Raw genomic sequence first — 19720 nt, 5'->3', positions numbered from 1 at the left:
TTATTTCCTCCAACTAGATTGCAAGCTGCTGGAGGTGAGGATGACATCAATATTTCTCCCTTGTCTGTCTTGGACTAAATATACAGAGTCCAGTGATGAAGGACTGAATTTTGTGGCACCCAAATAAATCCCCAGAGTCTGACTTGGCAAGGAACAGGGCCAATGACTTTAGGAATCATTGGATCCCATGTCTAGAACTGGAAGGTACCTCAGAGGTGATCCAGTCCAACCCACTCATATTTGCAGATGAACTAAGGGGTGTTGTTGCTGTTGGTGATAGTGGTGATGGTGGTGGTGGTGGTGGAACTTTGCCAATGTTAGTTACATAGTAAATGGCAGAATCCAAATCTGAACCTATGTTTTCTGACTATAAACTCAGTAATCTTTGCACTATGCTATATTAACAATGGCATAAATGGTAAGCTGTTTCCAAACAAAACAAAACAACACAAAACCCAACAACAAAAAGCCCTTAACCAGCCCCCCCCCCCCCCCAAGTACTATGTACTCCAATACCTAAATATCTAAGTCGGAGAAAAGTAATATTTGTGTACTAAGGGACAGCTCCCAATGGACTACACCTGTCCACCTTCACCCTCCTAATCTCGGCTTTCCTTATGGATTTCTGCTGCTTCATTCAGCCTACACTGATGGGGACTCGAAACATATGTATTCTGTTGCTTACAACAGGAGATGAGGTGGGGAGAGACGTTGGCAAACATGACCTCCTTTGGCATCACCAAGAAGGAATCCTTGCCATTCCCTGTTCCTCCTGCCTCCTCTGTTCTTTTCAAGCTTTCTTGCTCTGGGAGGGGTGTAATCCTGCCCTCCCGAGGCCCACTATTTCTCTCACATGAGCGGAGGCTGCTTTCCCTAACCTCACCTCCCCAGTCCTTCCCTTATTAGTTCTCATCGTCTCCTCTCCCCGGACCAAGCTTCTTCGTCCTGCAGGCTCTCGTGTCCCCCAGCTCCAGCCTCCTTCACCTTCTTCTCGGCCACCTTGAACTCCTGCCAGTCCCCCCGCAACCATTCGTGTCCTCAGGTCTCGAGAGTCGCAGGGTGCGCTCGGTGCGGGGGTAGGTGAAGGAGACGGCCTTCCCTCCCTCCTCCCCCCCGGCACCCCAGTCCCAGCCTCACCCCGGGACTGAGAGTCTTGGCAGCTCCGAGCTCTCCGCGGGCGGGATCCCCAGTGTGCGGGCTCCGGCCCTCTCTCGGCCGGGGCGCGCCCACCTTTCCCTCCGTCGGCTTTCACCCCTCTGGAGGGGGAAAAGCAGCGAGCCAGCCGGCTCTCCGCCTTCTCCGTGCACGCCCACTGCGTGTGTGTGTGTGTGTGTGTGTGTGTGTGAGAGAGAGAGAGAGAGAGAGAGAGAGAGAGAGAGAGAGCCAGCGCGCGCACACATACACATACACATACATACACACACACACACACACACACACACACACACACACACACACACACACACACACGCACGCGCGCGCGCGCGCTCGCGGGGCGGGGAAGCCTGGCTCTGTTAGCAGAGCGGAGCAGCGTTGGTCACTCCCAGGACTTCGCTCCGCTCCTGGCTCTCCTTGGGCTCCGGCTTCCGAGGGCGGTGCGCCCCGAGGCACGCAGGCGGCTCCCAGGCTTGCTCCCACCCACCGTCACTCCCCTCCGGGGACAGGATGAGGGGGCTCGTTCCGCTGACAGCTCGCCAGCGTTTCTGAAGCCGGAGGAGGACAGAGGGGAGAACCGCACACCCTCTCTCCTGCTCGCCGGGACCGGAGCAGAGAAGGAGCCATGAAGCCCGCTCCGTGCAGGATCCTCCTCTCGTTGCTGCTGTGGCTCCTGCTGGAGGTAGGGGCTGGGGACCGGGGCTGCCCGATAACCTTCGCAGATGTGTTCTGGGAAGGCGAACAATAACCCACAACTGAGCGGTGGCATGGCAAGTTCGGGGACCGCTGCCTGCCTCGCCGATCGCCTGGGACAACCCCACCCCGAGGACACCAGGGCGTTGGTTGGGAAACGGGGGCTCCCCGGAGGCACCGAGGTCTAGATGCACGTATGCCAACCCGTATATAGGCTGGCTTAGAGTCGGTGCTGAGACACCTTGGAAAGGGGGTCTGTTGTGCCCGACTCTTTCCCTGACTCCTCTCTCCTCCCCTGTAGCCAGCTACCTCTTGGCTGGAAATCTTGCTTTATTTGGGTTTCTCCTCTCTTGCGCGGAGGAATCAAGAACCTTTTGGAAAGGAAAAAATCTGTCTGAAGCTAGCCTGGGAATGAGTATTTTGAGCTGGGAAGGTGGCTAGAGAAAGGCCTTCTCTCACCTAGGGACTGTAGGGAAAGAACTACTATCCCCCCAGAGGGATCCCGGGGAGCAACCCTGTTGAGAAGGTTATTAGGAAGACCTTTTCCTATTGAAACTGACATGCCCTGAATTTGGTCTGGTATACGTGCGGTTAGTTCACCTTGATCTCTTGTAGAGCAGGTATACATTTAGAGAATTTCAAGGCGATTCTGCTAACACATCTCCGCCGAAAGTAAGAGGGGAAACACCCCCTCCCCCTCCCCGCCCCCAACCCTGCATACTTATTAAAAAGGAAAGCTGGCAGTTTGAGAATGCGGCCAGAAACCGGCACAGAAATAGAAAAAGGCTTGTTGCTCTGTGGAAATTGACTCACTTAAGTAGTGAACATATTGAGCCACGTTCCTTTTCTTGGAACGGATTGAGGTTGTAAGCTTCCTAGCTAAATCTGATAAGGCCTGCGCACAGATTGAGGTTAGGACTAGCTTGGAAGTTGGATCCCTGTTTGGACACCTGCCCATTTGTTGATGAAGTGTGTTCTCTATAACGGGCAGGAGCCAGAACTCGGTGGGGATGGAGTGGCTGAATTAGGACCCCTGAATTAACTTTGCTCTCAGCTTCAGTCATTTCGGATGAAGCATTTACTCTGAAACAGAATAGGAAATGGGGGAGGGCACCCTAATTTTCATTGTAATCTGTACTGTAAATCTCTTCGGGGAGATGCCAAAAACTTTTCTTCTTTTTGTGAGGGTCTGAGTTCATTCTGCAAAGGACTAGCTCCCCCTCCCCCCTTTCCCCTTCTCCCTTTAATAATAATAATATTTTTGTATTTTGAGACCAAATCTTAGTTCTCAAGAAAAGACTAGTCCATCTGGTTTAAACCAGGCAGGTTGCCATAAAAGTTTCTCCCACAAAGCTCTGACAACATGCGCCTATTTCTTTCTTATCAAAGACTTTCCTGTTTTGTTTTGGTTTTGGTAGAAAAAAATGCTCTCCTGGCTTTTTTTTTTTTCCTCCTGGCTTTAAAAAAAAAATCACCGTGCGTGTGTGTAAAAACAGGTGTTGTCTGTTCGTTTAAGATTTGAAAACCTAGAAAGCTTATGGCTTTAGTGAATTCATGGGTGATTTTAACTGTGAAGGGGAGAGGCAAACTGTTTCAATAACACTTCATTGTATATGTACATTAATGCATCTGTGCACATGTTACATTTTAGCCATTGGGTGAATTCATCTAGCATTATATCTGCTTTGAGACCACCCATTAACTCCTTCCGAGAGTAGTCAGCTATGCTACTGCTGCATTCTTTATCTTATCAGGAATACAGTACTTTCCCCAAATTATTTTTAGTGGAGGGCAGTATACCAGAGCCAGCTCGGAAAAGAAGAGATAGAAGTAGCTCTAGGGCAAAGCAGCACAATGATAATACCCTCCAAATGGGAAAGGCTGGCAAACAAAGCCCAACATCTGGTTCTTTGGGAACTTCTGGAAGATTGACTAAATTTTTGGCACTATCCCGGGTAATGGTGGATTGTTGTGTTGACAGCTTGTAAATGATGATAATACAAACTCCTCAGCTTGGCATTTAAAGCTCTTCCCAATCTGGTTCCCATTTACCTTTCCAAACTTCTTTTGCATTGCTCCCCTTCATGTACTCTGTGTTCCAGCCAAACTGCACGACTTATTGTTGCCTCCCAACTCCTGTCCCCATGCCTTTGTACTGCCTGCCCTTCCTGTCTAGTATACACCTAACTTCTCTAGCTTCCTTCAAGGCTGTGTCAGGTGCTGTGTTCTATAGGAAGCCGTTCTTGATTCCCTCTAGATGTTATTGCCCTTTCCCCCCTCCTCAAATGATCTCATAGATATATGTCTGCTCACATTTTGTATCTCTTAGTGGAATGTAAGATCCTTGAGGGTAGGGACTTAAAAACAGTCCTAGGTAACAGTTTTTGTCCAAGAATCCCCAGCACCTAGGGGAGTATTTTGCCTACAGTAGGGGTTTCATTGGATCCTAGGTATTTTAGTTGGCAGGGATCTTGGAGTCCATGTAGTCCAATTACCTCATTTTAATTATGAGGAAATACAGAGGTTGAGTGACTTGTCCAGGGTCACACAGCTAGTAATTATTCCAGGGCATATTTAAACTCATCTTCCCAATTTCAGGCTTGATACTCTATGCACTGAATTACCTAGCTGCCAGAAACTTAATGTATATAAAGACATTTGGAATGTTTCTGGGTTTTATTTATCATCTTATACTTGAGGCTTTATATACACGCATACATATATTATATAAAATATGTAACATTATACACACATACATATATGTCCATAACATTCAATGTATTATACAATATTATATTACCATGTAGCATTATATAATGCTATGTACTATATAATACTATATATTTATATATACATATATATTTCATATATGTGTGTGTATGTTTGATAGATGTTTAATATATGTGCATCATGTGTAATTTTTTCTGTCTATTTTTCTACCCCCAAACTTACATGATTTAAAAAATTTGAAATCAATCACATTAATCAAATATACAAGTATAATTAGTTAATAGGCAGATTAGTCAGTTCAGGTGAGAAACAAGGGAGGGGGACAATGCAATTGTTTGTGCTTGCCACTGTTGAAAGCAGTGGGTTGTGAGGAAGATTCTGTTCTCTTCCCATAAACCTCATGCCTAATGGGATCTCTAACTAGGGCGGGGCAATTGGGGAATTAGACTTCAGCATGCTGAAATTTAGAGGAACTTGCTGGTAATACTTTCTACCCTTCACTATAGCACTTAGTTAGCAAGCATGATAAAAATAGAAATGAATGAATGAATGAATGAATGAATGAAAACACATTTTTAAGTGTGCAGTATGCTATGCTAATAGGAATAAAGCTATCCAATAAGGGCTTCATTCCCTCATTAGCTACTCCCCTCTCCCCCATGAACTTTTCCTTTGCCAGATCTCACCTCAATTCCCCTCCCCATGACCTTCCCAGCATCAGGCTTGGGGTATCCCAGCGTCTCCAACCCTTCAACTGAATTGAGGGTGTTTTGTGGGGTGTGACTTTCCTCTGGTACAAAAATGGCTAGTTAAAGTTCTGGAGAAGATCAAAGTACAAGGTACAAGGATGCCCAAGATTTCAAAGCAAACTCCAAAGTACACACAGACACATGTGAACCAGGAGCCAGTAGGCTTGGAGTGGTGCTCCTACTCACGAAGAAGGGGAGCCAGAAGCTCCTGGGAACCTCCCCCAGCTGGTTTGTCCTTTAGGCTGGAGCAGGTCAGTGACAATAATATTACAACCTGTGGACTAACTGAGTATTATTACACAAGTGATCTTTTTTCCCCCTGTGAACTCTTAAGTAGTTTAGGCGTTCAGTAAGCAGAAAAGGAAGGGCTAAATGTCAGCTTCCTGTATTCCTGTCTTCTCTCCCTTGCCCTCTGGGCTTTGGTCACAACTCCTGAGCTAAATGGGTAGCCAACTGCCTCCTATGTTTTTGCTGATAGTGAAGTCGTCTAGATCTCACAGAGCGGGGGGGGGGGGGGGGGGGGGGGGTCTTGAAGTTTCAATAAAATGATATTCTGGGGTATGATGTATTTGCCTATCAGATAACTAGGGGGATGTGCCTAATGTGGACTTTGATTAGTGAGTAAGGAGTTTGGGGGGAACTATTATTAAGTGCCTCCTGTATGCAAGGTAATTTGCTGGGCTTTAGAAGAGATAGCCCCTGGGGCAGCTAGGAGGTGCAGTGGATAGAGCACCGGCCCTGGAGTCAGGAGTACCTGAGTTCAAATCCGGCCTCAGACACTTGACACTTACTAGCTGTGTGACCCTGGGCAAGTCACTTAACCCCCATTGCCCTGCAAAAAAAAAAAAAAAAAAGAAGAGATATCCCCATGAAGCTTATAATAATCAAGTAGAGGACCCAAGACACACACACACACACACACACACACACACACACACACACACATATGCTATAATAGAATAATGTAAAATGCAAGGGCTAAGAGAGATCTGAGGAGAAAAAGAACATTATTTCTGTTCTGGGGGAACAGGAAGATGATACCTTTTCAGCAGGTGGCCAGTGGATTAAAGTGAATGCCCTATGAAGAGTCAATCGCCCTCTGTTTGCCTCAGTTTTCTCATCTGTAAAATGGGGATAATAATAGCATTCTGCTCTACTGCCACGCCCATTGATGTGAGGATCAAATAAGATATTTGTTTAAAAAGCACTTAGCACAGTGCCTGGCATAGGAGGTTTATTCCCTTCCCCTCTCACTTACCTGAGCAATCTTGAAGTATGTGTGGGATTTTTCAATAGCTAGAGATTTGGAAGGAGTATATTCCAGGCTTAGGGAATTTCTTTTTAAAAAGTACACAAAAAAGTTATTGGTACTTTTTGTTGTGATATCATAGTCACTTTTCAGATATCACTTTCTCCCACCCCTGTATCCCTCCACTTGAATCATTCCATGTTAGAAAGATTTTTTTTTTTAGTGTCTACAATATTTCACACACATAGTTTCCCACCTTCCCGAGAGGATGGAGGAGGTATACTTATTTGCCATCTCTTATTTGGGACCAAGATTGCTCATTATAGTTACTGGAGAGTTTATCTCCCCTTTAATACTCTTTTCATTTACATTATTGTAGTCATTGCAGAATTCCCTTGCAAAAGTTGTTTTGATAGCACTTGAAAAAAAAATCATATTAACAGGGTTTTTTTTGTTTGTTTTTTTAAGTATATTTGTAAAAAAAAAAAAGGTATCTTTGTGGGGGTAGCTAGGTGGCGAAGTGGATAAAACACCGGCCCTGGATTCAGAAGGACCTGAGTTCAAATTCGATCTCAGACATTTGACATTTACTAACTGTGTGACCTTGGGCAAGTCACTTAACCCTCATTGCACTGGAAAAAAAAGTATATTTTTGGAAGCCTCTCTTGTTTACAGCTGTTTGCATTGATGTCTCATCTATTGGACTGTGAGCTCCTGTTTGTGTGTGTGCATGTTGTTTTGTGTTGTTTTTTCTTTCTTTGTGTACCCAGCTCGTAGCACAGTGTCTGGTATACTACAGGTCCTTAATAAATGCTTATTGCTGACTTGAAAGCAGAGACTTCTTTATTAAACTTTCTTTGTATTCCTAGCTCTAAGTATGGTCAGTGTCTGGCTTCATAAAATGCTTGTTGCTGATTTGTTGACAGAAGGTAGAAATCTCTGAGTGAGGCTGCTTTGCATATCCTGGGGATTAGTAGAGCAGTACTGAGGAAGGAGGCCTGGGTTCTAGTCCTGACTCTGCCAGTCATGCCTTAGGTGCACCTGGAGAATTCCCTTACTTTACCATGTGTTCCAGTTTCCTGCACTGTAAAACTGGATCAACCAGATGATCTCTGAAATCCTTTCCAGCTCTGTGAGTCTGTCACTTAAATCAAGGTTTCTCTTTAGGCAAGAAATGGCCTTTTAAAATTTGGGTTTGAATAGGAAGACTTGAAGTCTAACAAGGGAAGAGGGGGAGGGGTGGAATCTGAGAACTAATACACATTACCCTAAAGCCTTGAGAATTTGGGGACAGGGACGCTCAAAATTCGAAGGAAAGAAACTTCAAGAATTTTTTTCCCTTCTCTCCTCTTACCTCCCTTCCTCTGCCCCTGGCTTCCCCACAGCCTCCCAAGTCTTTTGCCAAATGTTTTACAGAGCACTGAAATCCAATTTATGCAGCAGATCTGGTCTGGTGGCACACTCTTCTGGTGTAAGCCACCCTCTTACTTTTGTGTGCCTGTTGTAGAATCTGAGCAACTTGTATCTTGGACAAGAAACATTAATAGAGTCGTTCTCCTTTCAGAACCTTTATGGGAGTCTTGGGGGAAAGGGGCATCATCTCCTGCCAAACAGCAGGGAGTTGTTATCTCTACAGAAGCATGAGGTCAGCCCTAAAGTAAATGAAAGGGATAGGAAGGAGAAGACAGGCCAGACCAGGATCTGGTTAACATGATTCTGGCTTGCCCTTAGCCTCTATGCTACCCAGACCAAAAGTGGAAGTGGGGTATAGCCTATGGCATGTCAAGGGGATGGATGGGCTGGGGTAGAGTCAATATCTCTCAGCTTGAGAGGCAATATGACCCACCAATAATACTGGAGTCCAGAGGCCTGAGTTCCAATCCTGTCTCAAACACTTAACTGGTTCTGTGATCAGGGGCAAATCCCATAATCTCTCAAAGCCTCAGTTTCTTCATCTATAAAATAGGTCTAATCATACTTGTATTTGATTACCCCACTGGCTTGCCATGAGAAGAGCATTTTGAAGAACTTAAAGCACTTATATGAGATAATAATAACTGATATTTATGTGGTGCTTTAGATTCTACTTTTCATCTTTATCTTGTTTGTGCCTCTCATCAACTTTGTTGCATGTAATTATGCTCATTTTTCAGAACAGGGAAACTGAGACTCAGGGATGTTAACTATAACTAGTTAGTGTATTTAACTGGCGTTCAGACCCAAGTCTTTCTCACCCCCCTAGTCCAACATGCTATCTACTGTGTCATGGTGCCAGTGTTACAAAAGATGTATGAAGTATGTGTTTAGAGGAAAGAAAAAATTACTTCTGAATGAGGTGATCAGAGAGTTTGAGCTTGGCACTTAAATTTGACTTTGAAGGATCAGATATTGTTAGAGATTCAGGTTCCAAATGCATTCCAAGTAGAGAAAATGCTGTGAGAAGAGTAGATGAGGACATAAGGGGAAATTGGGGGATGCCAAGCAGGAAAGTTTGGCTGAGGCATAGACTACATGAAGAGAAATAGTGGAACATAAGGTAGCAAGATATGCTGGGGTCTAACTGGAGGACCTTAGATATAGGCTAAGGAATTTAGGCTTGAATCTGTAGACTATTAGGAGCTATTTAAAGCTCTTGAGCAAGGGAGTAATGTGATTGAAGCTGTGCTTTAGGGAGTACCAAATAGTCACTTAATATAATGGACTGGTATGGTGCCTTGATACCATATCCCAGAAGTCCCCATTAAATCTACTTACTCAAGGTGAGGTTCTGGGAACAATGCCAAGGGGATTGAATAAGGATAAATGGAATAGAGCTAAAGTAACTCAACATCTTTGGTCTTTTGGTCTTGTCTAACTTTTTGCCCTTTTTGCTGTAACTGGATCTTTCTTTGCAATCAAGTCCTTGACTTGGACCCCACTTCTCACAACTTAGGTTCCATCTCCCATGTTGCTTCTCTTATCAGTTCTCTAGTTACTCTCAAGCTTGGACCCTGTCTTACTTTTTTTCAAATCTGGAGACTAGCATCCTGCCCATCAAAGTTAGTTCCTCCAGCTGATAACATCTCAGTTACCTACTGAAAATGCCACTCTAATGATGTCAACCTCTGTTTCTTGCTACCAGACTCTCTGAACATTGGGTCTCTCTCCATTTTGCTAGGTTATCCACTAGACATCTACTGCCTCCTTATTTGAACTCTTATCTGCTGCCAGTCTTACTCCTTCATATTTCTACATTTCCAAAATAATACACTTCGTACATGCCTGCTAGGATGTCCACCAGTTGTCTACTGCTGAACTTCCTTGATGTCAGCCATTTACTGCTATGGTATTCCTAGGTCATCTGATCTTTAGTTCCAGCCCATCCTCAGGTTGGCACAAACTGTTGCTACCATAGCCTATTGGCTTTTTTTTCTTTTTTTTCCCTTTTTTTCTATTGGCTTTTTAAAAATTAAATTTCTATTTTTTCAGCTAACAAAAATTAATTTTCTCTTTTTTCCCAATCCACCTCCTACCATTATAAGGGGTGGGAGAAGGAAAAAACAAAATCCTTGTAACAAATCAGAGACAATGAACTCCTAATTTGATCTCTTTGCCTTATGTTTTCTCATTGGCAAAGGGAAAGAACTAGACTACATGCTCCTTAGGCTCCAAAATCCCATGATTCTAAGATTGATCTGGCTGGGAGAATTTAGGATGGATTGAGAGGAAGAAACTAGAGATGCTGAGACACCTTTAGAGACCCTTGTAACAGGTAAGAGGAGTAGTGGGAAAAGCTTGAACTAATTAGGTAGAGATAACTAGAATTGAAAGAAAAGATGGATTGGAGCATCATTGCATAGCTGTAATGTAAAGGACAGGGCAACCAATGAGAGAGAGAGAGAGAGAGAGAGAGAGAGAGAGAGAGAGAGAGAGAGAGAGAGAGAGAGAGAGAGGACTTAAGGATGATTTGGACATCTACTGTTCTCCTAGACAGCCAGGTTCAACACAGAAACAAGAGTAGAGGTCATCCAGGGATGAAAGATGTGAAACTTGGTTTTAGACAGGTTGAGTTTGTAATATGAGCAGGATATATAGAAAAAGGTGTCTGATGGCCAGACATGTGGAAAGATGGAACAATAAAATGGTCTAATTGGAGACTAAGAATTGGGAGTCAAACCAGTGTTGGGTGCAACAGCACAGGAAAGGTAAAAGAATGAAGGACTTTAAGATTCAAGTGAGGGTGTTACTGAAATGGCTGAGTGTGGTTATGTTGGGAGGCAGAAGAAGTCAAAAGGCGGTGGATCACCTGTGAGAATAGCAAGAAGTCCAGGGGGCTGAGGCTGAATTTCAGGTTATAGGTGTGGTAGATAGAACATGGAATTTAGAGTCAGACCTGGCTTTAAATCCCAGGCAGCTATGTGGTGTAGTGGGTAGAACCTTGAGTTAGTCACACTAGAATCGGTAATTTCTACTGTAGGAGTGGAATGGTTTGTGGAGAAGGAAGAGGATAGATGTGTCTTGATTGAAGGAATATCAAATTAAGGGAGCTAAAAATGGACTTAAAGGTAGTCAATGAAGAGATAAAGATAGTGGTGTAAGTTGAATCTAATTTTCAAGGGGTGGGAAGGCATGGAGACAGTGATCAGAATAGGGTACTTTTGAAAGAAGTTTGGCACAGGTTGAGGAAGGGTTTTTCATTTTTTTTTTATTCAAAAAAATTTCCCCAATCTTAATAGTATTTTATTTTTTCCACTTGCATGTAAAGATAGTTTTCAACATTTGTTTTTATAAGATTTTGAGTTCCAAATTTTTCTCCCTCCCTCCCTCCCCTCCATCCTCCCCAAGACAGAAAGCAATCTAATATAGGTTATATTTGTACAATCACATTAAACCTATTTCCACATTAGTCATGTTTTGAAAGAAGAGTCAGAACAAAAGGGAAAAACCTCAAAAAAGGAAAAAAAAAACCAAAAAAGGTAGAAATAGTATGATTCAATCTGCATTCAGACTCCACAATTCTTTTTTCTAGACGTGGAAGCATTTTCCATCATGAGTCCTTTGGAATTGTCTTGGATCATTGTAATGCTCAGAAGAACTAAATCTATTACAGTTGATCATTGCACAGTGTTGCTGTTACTGTGTACAATGGTTTCCTGGTTCTGTTCATCTCATTCATCATGAGTCCACTTAAGTCTTTCCAGGTTTTTCTGAAATCTGCCTGCTCATCATTTCTTGTAGCACAATATTTCCATTCCATTCATAGACCACAACTTGTTCAGCCATTCCCTAAATGATTGGTACATTTTGTTTTCTAAGGCAGAGTAGTCAGGAAGACTCATCGTCTAGAGTTCAAATCTGGCCTCAGACACTTACTAACTATGTGACCCTTTTGCCTCAGTTTCCTCATTTGTCAAATGAACTGGAGAAGGAAATCACAAACCATTCCAGTATCTTTGAAAAGAAACCACAAAAAGGGGTCATGAAGAGTCAGGCACAACTGAAATGACTGGACAACAACAACAAATAAGTGTTAGGCACTGTGCTAGGTATCAGGAATACAGAGATAACAGGGAAACAATTTCTGTAGGCATAAAGGAAGAAGTTAGTGAAGTGTTAGAGAATGATGATATAAGGGAAAAGAATTAACTGACATTACAAGTTGGGGGAGGGGAGAGGATAGTACAGCAAAGAAAGTTTGGTCTTAGAAAGGCAGGGGCACATTTTCCTCTCAGTGACTAGAGGGAAGGAGGAGAGGATAAGGGACCATGTAGATTCACTATTAGGTGGGGCATCCCTCCTTTGTTTGCAGAGGTGAAGCTATGGGCCTGGAATATAACATCTCTTGACAGACCTGGTTGATGATTTGCTTCCCCCCCCCCTGCCCCCCCTTTTAATTCTTTGTTACAAGAGATGATTCACAGGACAGGGGTGAGGGGGCAGGATATCTTTAGAAATGAAGGTGATGTAAAAACAGAAGATGTCAATAAAGTTTTTAAAAATTATGTGGATGGAAGTTGAAAGAATTGACTATTATGTCATCTGTGAGGGTGACAGCACCCTTGGGCTTGGGAAATTGAAGAGAGTGAAAAAGGCTTTCTGTGATGGGAGGAGTATATGAGAGAAGATTAATAGGGCATCATTAAAAAGAAACCAATAAAGATGAATTCATTGTAGAATGACAGTGAATGACAAATTGGAAAAAGAGAGCATGAATAACAGGGTCAGTCATCATGTATCTATGACTTTTTCTAATTTAGAGGTTTACTCAAACCAATGTTGGGTCCAACAGCACAGGGAAAGGCCAAAGAATGAAGGACTTTAAGATTCAAGTGGAGTGTTACTGAAATGGCCAAGTGTGGTTATGTTGGGAGATAAAGGAAGCCAAAAGGAAGGTGGATCAGCTATGAGGATAGCAAAGGGTCCAGGGCATTGAGGATGAATTTCAGGTCATTGGTGTGGTAGATAGAACATAGGATTTAGAGTCAGACCTGGTTTACATTCCTAGGCAGCTGTGTGGTGTAGTAGGTAGAGCCTTGAGTTAAGAATGAGATACTTGTTATCCTTGTGACCATGGGCAAGTCATTGAACTGCTGCCTGCCTCAGTTTCTTCCTCTGTAAAATGGGGACAATAATAGCACCTACCTTCCAGGAATGTTGTGATAGTAAAATGAGATAAGGTATCTTTTTTGCAAACCTTAAAGCTATCTATCCTGACAGCCATTTTCCAATTGTTTGACCTTGGGTAAATCACCTCTTCTAAACCTTATTTTCTTCATCTATAAAAATGATGAGGTTGGTGGAGACCTCTACGTTCCCTTGTAGTACTCTATCCTATGATTCTCTGTTTGTGTAGGAGTGAATAGGAATGAGGGAGGTAGAGATCTGCAGGATAAGGAGGTCAGGTTTAGGCGGATAAATCTCTTCATTTAGACCTTGGTTTTAAGACAAAACAAAACAAAACAAAACATTCTTTAAGAACAAGATAAAGAAACGACTTTTATTTTGCAAACTGATTGTTAAGAAGGACTTTCACAATCCATTAACATTATTATCAAATTATCCCTCCAGGATTTTTAAGTCGGCCATTTCTAAACCTTGTTGATATAGGCAATCTATTATTGGAAGCCAGTAAATGCAGAAATTTACAATGGCTGGTCAGGGGATATAGTGAGAATTTATTTGAACTGCCTATTAAATGCTTTGAATTCCTGGAGGAAAGACATTATAACAATACCTGGTGTTTTTTTATTAATAGCTTGCCACCCCATGGGGATGTGGGGCATACTTTATACCCTTCTTTATCTCTGAAGGAGATATATCACAGCTCCATAGCAAGCCTATGGAGCAGTAACTGCTATAATGGAGGTCCTGAATGAAACTCGGAAAATAGCTTGCTGGGTGCCATGCAATTTCCAACTACTTAAAATAGAATCAAATCTAATATATCACCAAGTTCAGGACTCAAGATATCCAGGCCCTGGGAAGCTGTGCTTTAACTCAGAGTATCCAGCTTAGCTTAAGAAGGGTATAAATCCATGGCAAGTGGGGAGGGGAGTCTAACTTTGGCTAGGATCAGATCTACCCTTAAGAGGCAGGATACTCCCCATTTCTTTGGAAATGTGCCTTACGCACTTGGACAAGGCAACCCAAATAAGCAGTCACCCTCCCTCTCCAGACATGAGAGGCATATAGATTTAGAATTGAAAGGGACCTTAACAGTCATTTAGCATAAACCCTTCATTTTACAGTGAGGAAACTGAGACCCAGATGGGGTAAATTAACCAGGACACACAGGTCATTTCAGAATCAGGATCTGAACTCAGCTCCTCTGACTCTGAATTATTCATTTCCAGGAAATGAAACACATCTATGCACATACTCCAAACCATCCAAATCTGCCATGATTCGAAGATTATGCTATCATAATCTCTCATCTATTTCAAGAGTCAATTTAACCGACATTTTAAAGGAAAATGTCTGTTAGGTGACAGCCACTATGGGGAGATAGACCGATAAAGAAAAGAGGAATTAAAAATGGCAGGATGCTTTTCCTGAACATAGTTGTAATCTATCAGGGGAGATGAGATGTGTGTGCCAGCCATTTGTATGGCTCATGCGTTGTTCTTCTTCAACTTTTTCTTACAAAGTGTTATGTGAAGTCTTTAGAAGAGAGATGATTTCCTACTAATAGAAAATGGGGGTATCTCCATTGCCTAGAATAGTACCTGGCACATAGTTAGGCACTTTACATAAATACTTGTTCTGTGATTCTCAGGCCATAGTCCAAACTACATCATTCATACCACATCTACTAGTAGACATCAAAGGCATCATGGTGTACTGGGAAGAACAATGGAAACAGAGTTGGTTGTCATTCAGTCATGTCTGATTCTTTGTGACCTGATGGACTATAGTATGCCAGTACCATTTTTAGGGTTTTTCTTGGCAAAGATACAGGAATGATTTGTCATTTCCTTCTCCAGATCATTTTGCACATGAGGAAACTGAGGCAAATGGCGTTTAGTGACTTGTCCAGGGTCATACAGCTAGTAAGTATCTGAAGCTGGATTTGAATTCAGGTTTTCTTGACTCCAGGCTCAATGCTTCACTGAGGCACTTAGCTACCTCTGGAGACAGAGGACCTGGGTTCAAATCCTAGCTCTTTCACTTATTCCTTTGTGTGTAACTCTAAGTAACTTCTGCTCCCTTGGTTGGCCTCAAGGTCCTCATGTGTAGAAAGGGGCACAATGGGGCTAGATGCTCCCCAAGATTCCTTCCAGCTTTATATTGGGATGCCATGACCTCATGCCATCTGGTTTAACCCATACTTGAGCAGCAATCACCTATACCATATATACTATATATATGTATATAAATGTATGTCTGTATATGTTTGTACATACAAATATGTATATATATGTTTATATATGTGTGTATATATACACATACACACACACACACACCCAACAAGTAGAAATGTTTGCTAAGAGCTAAGATCCTTTTGGAAATGGAGGACCCACTACTTTAAAATGAATCCTTTTGGACAGCTCTAATCATTAGGAAATTTTTCCTCAGATTGGGCTCAAATCATCTTCCTGCCACTCCCCAAATTGATGCATTAAATGAATCTTTAAGGATTTGAAAGAGAAGGTGTTCCTTCTAGATGCTTAATTTGGTACCGAGGAGACTAGTAGAGACTTTTGGGACAGCCTGTATATTAAAATATCACAGAGACCAAATTTGAGGACAAGCATTGCCTGCATTTACTGATCTGCCAGAACGATCTGGAGAGGACTTTTAAAGAGAAATCCAGTCAGAGCTATGTAGTCTTGAAGTTGTATACTCTGGTTAAAAGACCAAAGGTCAGAGCATCAGGTAGCTGACAGTCCCAAAGGAGAAGTTAGACATCATCTACCCCAAATCCTGCATTTTACAGTGGAAGCAGAGGTAAAGAGAGAGAAAGTCATAAGTTTGAATCAGGTTTGGGTAAAGTCATTTTGCCTCCTGTGGCCACACTATTTCCCCTGTGTAATGAAGACCAAACAAGTGAGAAATACTAAGCTTTGCCTCTAGGAAGGCTTGGTGCTCTAGCCATGTCTTTCAGGGGCTTATTGCCCACCTTTCTGCCACTTAGATCCTGAGGATGGTAGGAATGTGGTTCAGGGTCTTTCCCACAGTAAGACTCCCTTATCCTTCTTTAGGAGCAGGTCAATTTGCTTACTGTGATGTGCAAGTAGTGGCCACACACATCTTTCTCCTGCCAAGAAAATGTCATTCATCAGGAAGGACCAGAAAAGAAAGATGCATTTTCTTCCAGGAGAAAGGTAAATGGTCACTGCTTGCATGTCACAACAAACAAATAGACTTCTTCCCCTTCCAGATGTTGAATGGTTCAGTGCCAGTGGGGCTGAAGATGATGAAGTGGTCACCAGCTGGCCACCAGTGGTATCCAGCAGCTTCACTGCCAAGTGCTCCACTACATCATACTGAGCAGCACCTCCCTAAGGACGGGAAGAGGAAGGGAAAGGAATAAACATTTACGTGGTGCCTGTTATGTGCCAGGGCTGTACTGTTGCACATTTTACAAATGTTATTTCATTTGATCCTCGCAACAGTCCTGTGAGACAGGTACTGTTAATTTTACAGGAAACTCAGAAAAACAGAAGTTAAGTGACTTGCCCAGGGTTACAAACAACTAAGTATCTGAGGCTGGATTTGAACTCAGGACTTCCTGACTCCATACCCAGCACTATACCCACTGATGAGAGAAATCCATTAAAAAAAAAATCAAATCACTGCTTCTAGCTATTGTGGAGTTCTTCTCTCCTTCTGAGGGATCTCTAGACCTAGGCTAGTTTTGGTTTTTTTTTTAATGATGGTTGGTGGTTTATAATTTTTATTAATCTTTCTATAATTAGTTACTGAACTGGGGCTTTGTGCCAGGCCAGGTACCACCCTCTGTTAGGCTTTTGGTGGAGGTGGTCTCACTCTGGGTCCCCTGGGGTTAGGCCTTACCCTGGATCTTTGAGGTTCAGAGTGCTGGATCTTCAGGACCCTCTGTGTCATCTAAGGACCTTGGAGCCCATGGCCTGGCTTGTCCTGGTTTGAGTGTATCACCAAGGCAGCTCCTTAGGGCTTCCAAGGTCCTCACCCATGGGCTTTCTCTCTGCTCTGGGACTTTCTCAGGTGGCCTTCTGCTCTTGTTACCTGTGGACACAGGGACTACACTGGACTTTATATATATATATATATATATATATATATATACACACACACACACACACACACACACATATATATATATATATATATATATATATACACATATATATACACACACACACACACACACACATATATATATAGTCTAACCCAAGTCCCACCTTTGAAAATTAATTGGTGGAACTGTAAACTAATCAGTCATTTGGAGAACTATCTAGAATTATGCCCAGAGAGTTTTAAAACTGTGTCTATCCAGCAATACCACTATTAGGTCTGTTTCCCAAGGTGATTAGGGAAAAAGAAAAGAAACTATATGTTCTAAAATACTCATAGCAGCTCTCTTTGCAGTGACCCATCAATTGGGTACTGGCTAAACAAGCTGTGGTTCATGACTGTGGTGGCATATAAGAAATGATGAGTTGGTTGGTTTTAGAAAAAACATAGAAAGACTTGCAGGAAATAATGAAAAGTGAAATGAGCAGAACGTTGTATACAGTAACAGCAATATTGTTTGAAGAACTACTGCAAACAACCAAGTTATTCTGAGTATTATAAATACTCAAATCACCTACAAAGGACTTATGAAGGAAGACCCTATCCACCTCCAGAGAAAGAACTGTCATGGGGAAAATGGGGTGGGGGTTTGGGCTGGGAATAGGGGTTTGGGGTCCTTAGGAATTCCTCTTTAAAGAATTACACCCTCTTGCACACAAAAGTAATTAGAATAAGATAGTAGTTTATTTAGGGACTGAGGAAGGGAAGGGAAGGGAAACCATGAGAGAAGTCCAAGGATTTCTCATGGGGAAAAAGGCATGGCACAGAGAATGGCTCTGAGATACCAATCTCCTCGAGCAGGAGACAGGTACTTTTATAGAGGACTGATGGAGGTGACCATCTGACTGTGGAAAGTTCCCTTAGTGAGCGAGGACCATCCCCCACTGGTGGTGGCTGGAGGAGTTGGGTGAGGGGTGGTTGCAGATCTCTCAAGCCATCTCTCTCCTCAGGACCCAAAGGCAGCAGCCACACCTAATCTTATCTCCCAAGGGTAGAGGGAGACTAGAATGAAGGGTGGGGGTCCCAGAGCTAGCTCAGTCAGATCTGGTTCCACTTATCTCTCTAGGTGTGTCTGTCCTCTGGTTTAGTTTCTCAAGGAGAAGGTTCTTTGATGTGCCCCAGAGAACTTCTGGGGTGCTATGGGCCCGTAACAGAACTGATAAACAAGTATGTATAGTATGGTTTTACATGTATTTATTTATCTGTTTTAAATGGTGGCTTTCTCTAGTTCCAGGTAGGGGAGGGAGAGAAGGAGACAGTTCAGAACTTAAAATGTAACCCTCCAAATTAATTTAAATAAAAAGAAATTCCATTGTAACACCATAGTCGTTCTCATCACTGGATGCTTGTCCACATTCCCTGTTTGTGGCTGTGTCTCCTATGCCTGCGGATGCCCTGAATGACACATCTTGATGCCAGTGTCTGCCCTGAGCTGGGGGTCTTCCTTATACTGCCTTCAACCTTTACTCTGAAACACCTGCTCCATCCTCTACAGGTTCGGGGTGTCCAGCTGTTCCCCGACATACTGTTCTTGGTCTGGCTCTACTCTAACCCTCTTCCCTGGGACTTTCCCTGGTTAACAGTGTCCCAAGGTGTAATGGGGGAAATGGGGTACGGTTTGGGTTAGGGGTTGGGGTTCTTAGGAATTCCTCTTTAAAGAATTACACCCTCTTGCACACAAAAGTACCTTGCCCTTACTCCCTGCCAGGATCTCTTCTAGCCCTCCCAATCCTTGGGGCTCCTCCAGCTCTTCTGTTTGGGCTCTTTCTACCTCTGGCTCACCAGCCCCCCACCCCCACCCCACTACTTCACCCCCCTCTCCCCCTTTCCCACCTCAGGAATGCATCTCCTATATTTATAACATGGTTCCCATGGCACTGACTGCTGCTCCCTGTCATTTTAAGTGATGTTTTCATTGAACCAATTAAACACATTAGGTGGGGTATGCCACTAAACCACTCTCCAGGAAAGGGAATGTCTTCTATATTTAAGGCAGCTCTATTTTCCCTTCATGACTTTCCCATTTCAGGGGGAACTATAAACATTTTGCATAATTGTTTTAAGGAGCTCCCCAGGAAACCGATCCCCTGATATCTTTAATTTCCGCTGCCTTCCGATTCTCGGTTTTACATCAGGCTTGTTGCCCCCCATTCCCCACCCCCACCTCATGTAGCTGACTGTATCCTTAGGAGGGTGAGGTGCTCTCCCACAGCTCAGAATGAACGATCCACTTAACTCCTGGTGGGTCACTCAGGAGGTGATGTGCTGCAGCTGCCTCTCCTCTCACAGCGTAGGCATCAGCTTTTCCCAACCGGTTGGGTGCTGAGGAGAATGACCACCAGCATCCCCTGGCTGCTGGCCTCCTCACTGAAATACAGCCCCTCTTGTA

At 43.2% G+C, this 19720-nt stretch overlaps 1 protein-coding gene across 1 annotated transcript in view; it reads left to right on the top strand.

Annotated features, from left to right (window-relative positions):
* Positions 1 to 1432: 1432 nt before the first annotated feature.
* The window catches only part of VOPP1 (VOPP1 WW domain binding protein), a 203279-nt gene continuing 184991 nt past the window's right edge, over positions 1433 to 19720 (top strand). The window contains exon 1 of the mRNA XM_043975239.1: positions 1433 to 1837. Within this exon, the coding sequence (XP_043831174.1) occupies positions 1781 to 1837 (57 nt within the window). The 5' untranslated portion in view covers positions 1433 to 1780. The remainder of the gene's footprint in view (positions 1838 to 19720) is intronic.

Source organism: Dromiciops gliroides, chromosome 1, assembly GCF_019393635.1.
Source record: "Dromiciops gliroides isolate mDroGli1 chromosome 1, mDroGli1.pri, whole genome shotgun sequence".
Lineage (NCBI taxonomy): Eukaryota > Metazoa > Chordata > Mammalia > Microbiotheria > Microbiotheriidae > Dromiciops > Dromiciops gliroides.
Note: the sequence above shows the minus strand (reverse complement) of the source record. Positions and strands in the feature narration are given on the sequence as shown.